Source organism: Erigeron canadensis, chromosome 1 (genome assembly GCF_010389155.1).
Source record: "Erigeron canadensis isolate Cc75 chromosome 1, C_canadensis_v1, whole genome shotgun sequence".
NCBI lineage: Eukaryota > Viridiplantae > Streptophyta > Magnoliopsida > Asterales > Asteraceae > Erigeron > Erigeron canadensis.
This window is the reverse complement of record NC_057761.1, coordinates 30,783,492-30,787,663: the sequence shown is the minus strand read 5'-3', so window position 1 is coordinate 30,787,663 and position 4,172 is coordinate 30,783,492. Positions and strand designations below refer to the sequence as shown.

Genomic DNA, 4,172 nt, shown 5'->3' with positions numbered 1-4,172 from the left:
TAGACCACTATTATATGAAGTGTAATTCTTTTTCAATATTCATTATGCAGACCATTGCTTCGATTTTTGATGGAAAGTTGTTTCCTGTATCCGAAGAATTAGAACTTGAAACAAATTCAACTGGGAAATGGAGAGTTAAGGCTAATCAAGACAGTGCAGGCAACTGGAGGTTGTATGGAAATGGTTGGAGGAAATTTGTTAAAGATAACTTTACAAAAAGGATAATGGTAGTTCACTTAATAAAGACCACGGGCAAAAGCTTATATGTCACTGGTTATGATTTTACGGGGAAAGAGGTTAACGCTGTCATGGGTAACGGTTTAAGAATTGAAAAATGTTGTGTTGTTGGTGATGATTTACCAATTATACACCAGGTAAAAGTCTTAAGAATATCGCATTTATTCTTCAGTATATATATTTTTTACATCAGCAAAGTAATTAATGTGTTTGTTTTGATGGACAGCCTATGCCAATTGACTTTTTTAGAGTTATATTAATGAAGCCTTGCAAGAAGTGTGTTTTGTTGTTAATGGAACAAAATATCCTACCGACATTTCATATTCAAAAGATGAATCATTAGAGGTTAATGTCGGATTCGCCGTGTGGGGTGAGGTATGGGAAATATTGTGCAAAGACTACGATTTCAAAAAAGGACATGTTATGATAATATGGAATATCGATGAGGATATGTTTGGAGGGAAGATATTTCATACTCGTGCAAACAACATATATGGTATTGTAAAGACATGGCTTGAGTATATACGTGATGAGAACATTGATGCAATAGGGCGTAACCATGATGTGTTTGATGCTGTTATCACAAACATTGCAAGCACAGAGGGTGTGGTGAGAATATATGTAGTTGATGAATTATAACATCTATACTTCAGTGGTATGAGATTAATAAATGGTGTAGTTTATTTATATTATTTGAATGTTATAGGTTATACCGGAGCATTTCATGATGCGTCACAAAATTAAAGGTCACGTTGCTGCAAAAATACGTTACAAAGGACAACCATTCAAGATGAAGCTAAAGATGTGCACTAATCACATATTGAAGAAAAACAGAAAGGAAGACTTTGGTCTCTTTGGTGATTGGCTTGGATTTATCAATAACAATGAGATTGTGATGTATGAAGCGATAGAAGATGGTGTTGAAGTTATAAAAACAGGTAAAATGTTATTCCACCTGCATACGGAGACAATAAGGAATGAGTATGCAATACTTTTTGATGTTTATGAGTTTTAAAGTCCGCTTTAGATGATCATGTAATAAAGCTAGGGCACTATTGATATCAGTTGGATGTTTCTTTGAATTTATTATCATAGTTTATGTCAAGATTATTTACATGAAATAATGAATTGATTGTATGGTATATACAATTTTTATAATGGATTGTTAAGCTGGAAATGAGAATAGTTGTACATTTTATGTCAGAACATTTATTTGGAAAATTAGACTGTTTGTATGATAAAATATTGGACTGGAAAACATGAGCCAACTTAGTGTTTCTTTTTCTGTTTACAGGATCAAAATCCTATTTGCTTCAGTAGATATGAAGAAACCATGGTTACTCGAGTAATAATGTAATCTGGTTGCAGGGTAACCCATAGCTGCGACTTGTGCATTTTTTTTTGAAGGCCATGTGTAAGTATCAAAATAAGGCTATAAAGTCATTAAAAAAGTTAAGAGGTTTATGAGTTTTCCATGTTCTTCTCGTGGTTTTATCTATAGAGAGTATGCCTGACTTTATACATATTTGGTCAACAAATACACATATAAATAATTACGTATATTTAGATCAGCAAATGCGTGCAAAAAAATAATAATTCTAAAGTAAATATATTGATTGAAGAATAACAAATGATCATATAGCCAAATTATCAAGGGATTCTAGTACAATACAAAGAATAAGACTATAAGCTTTGTAGGACCTCCTTGTAAACGACATTTTTTGTTTTGTTAGTAGAATGGCCCCCCTCATCAGAAATTAACACTTTCAAGCCTCGTTTACTTGTGACACGAGAGACTGCAACATAGAGCTGACCATGTGTGAAGACGGGTCTACGGAGGTATAATCCTACATTGGACAAGGACTGCCCTTGACTTTTGTTTATGGTCATGGCAAAACAAACAGACAGAGGGAATTGTCTTCTTTGAAACCAGAAAGGAATTCGTTTGTCAGACGGAACCAACTTCATGCGAGGTATATACGTTATCTCATTGAAGTGTTTACCGGATATGATTCTGGCTTCGATAACATGTTGTGCCATTCTTACAATCTGCAACCTGGTCCCATTGCAAAGTCCTTTTGTCTGGTCAATGTTACGCAACAGCATAACGGGAACACCTACTTTAAGTGTAAGTTTATGGTTGGGAATCCCAGAAGCTTTGAAACCATTCAAAACATCAGGAGCGTAAAGGGATTCTTCAAAATCATCCGGAGACTCTGTTTCACATAAGGAATCTGAACTTAAGTAAGTTTTGCCTTCCTCTTTCATCAATCCTAACATGTATTCATTTATCGCATCAACTTCTTCATTGGTGGGGACCAAAATGGCTTTATCTTGAAAATAGGCTGGATCGTTAAGATGATCTTCAAAAGCTGGATAAACGACTGATGTAATTGACTGAATATGATCACCCGTAGAGCGAATTATCACATCATCTGGAAATTCAACAATATCTTCACCATCATTGCTGCCGCCGATTTTTCCTTCACCAATCTTAAGAATCCATTCAGCAAATGCTTTTGTCTCTGCAATTTCATTAGATGGACAGCCATGTTGTAACCGCATGTTAACGGTTAATCGCAAAACGGTACATTCTCGCCACAATCTAGATGAATGCAAAGAAGCATTGACAATATCCACACGATTGCCTTTTGGTATGACGGGAAGAATTTGTCTAAAATCACCTCCAAATACAACGGTCTTACCTCCAAATGGTTTATGTCTGTATGGCGATTGAATGATGTCTCTTAGTGTCCTATCAAAGGCTTCAAAACAATGACAATGCATCATTGGAGCTTCATCCCAAATGATAAGTTTTGCTTTATTCAACAGGGCAGCAAGGTCGCTGTCTGGTTTCATATAACAAAAAGAATCTTCATTCAAGTTAATTGGAATTCCAAACCTCGAATGAGCAGTCCTCCCTCCAGGAAGTAAAAGTGCAACAATTCTGCTTGAAGCAACATTGATCACTATTTCACCTCTTGATCTAATAGTAGCTGACAACGTCTTCGAAACATACGTTTTTCTGGTACCTCCATAACCATATAGGAAAAAAACACCACCTTGTCCCTTGGTAACAGCATCCATAATGGTGTCATAAACATGTGTTTGTTCTTCTGTTAAATTGCCATACAAATCTTTGTGCTCAACTTCAATAGTAGGTGGATCATAATTGAGCTTGGCTTGGATTAACATATTGCATGACTCTGATATATATGTGTGATCAGGAAGTGGCATGTTCGGTATATTGTTCAAACTCATTCCCGAAGACAATAACAATTTCTCTATGTATGCCAATGTGAGATTGAAAATTGCCTCCGGTTTAAGCTTCAGTCCTGTAAATAAAAAGATAGAATAAATCGCTAAAAGTGCTCCGCTTTAAGCTTCAGTCTAGATAATCATTATGTGCTATATATACAGATTATAGATACATAGGAAATAAACTCATAAACATAGATTTACCTGTAACTCCCATTTCTTGTTGCCGAACGTGAACGACATCGTCCGAAAGATATTGATATGCTTCTTTGAAGACATGATCAGGTCTGTACAAAGTATCTGATGTCACCAACATGACAAATAGTGACCTACAGAAAGAAGCAGTCGCCCATTGATGCGTTTCCTTGATTGAAGCAATATCTCTCTATCGTCATCTAATAGCCCAAGAGCATAGCAAGCATCTTTGTAAGTCTCTTGTACGACACCATTAACCCTCCTAATATCCTCAAAACACGTAGGACCCTTCACTTTGTTCAGCAAAACTCGTAGGTAATATAGTTGACCAGATTTGGGAGATACGTAATTTAGTCTACCAAGGGCCGGCGGTGAACTTATTCTTTTTGACCAAACTCGATCAGACTTGATCCACGCAAATTTCATCGGGAATTTGACATAAGTTAGACTTCTTGCTACCTCATCATGCTTATTACATTCCA

At 36.0% G+C, this 4,172-nt stretch overlaps 1 protein-coding gene across 1 annotated transcript; it reads right to left on the bottom strand.

Annotated features, from left to right (window-relative positions):
• Positions 1-1,920: 1,920 nt before the first annotated feature.
• Positions 1,921-2,802, bottom strand: LOC122607992 (ATP-dependent DNA helicase PIF1-like). Its single transcript, XM_043781108.1, has 2 exons — positions 2,623-2,802; positions 1,921-2,199 (listed from the first exon to the last, which is right to left on the bottom strand). Exons 1-2 carry the CDS (start codon positions 2,800-2,802, stop codon positions 1,921-1,923), a joined length of 459 nt encoding a protein of 152 aa, XP_043637043.1.
• Between the last annotated feature and the right edge of the window lie 1,370 nt (positions 2,803-4,172).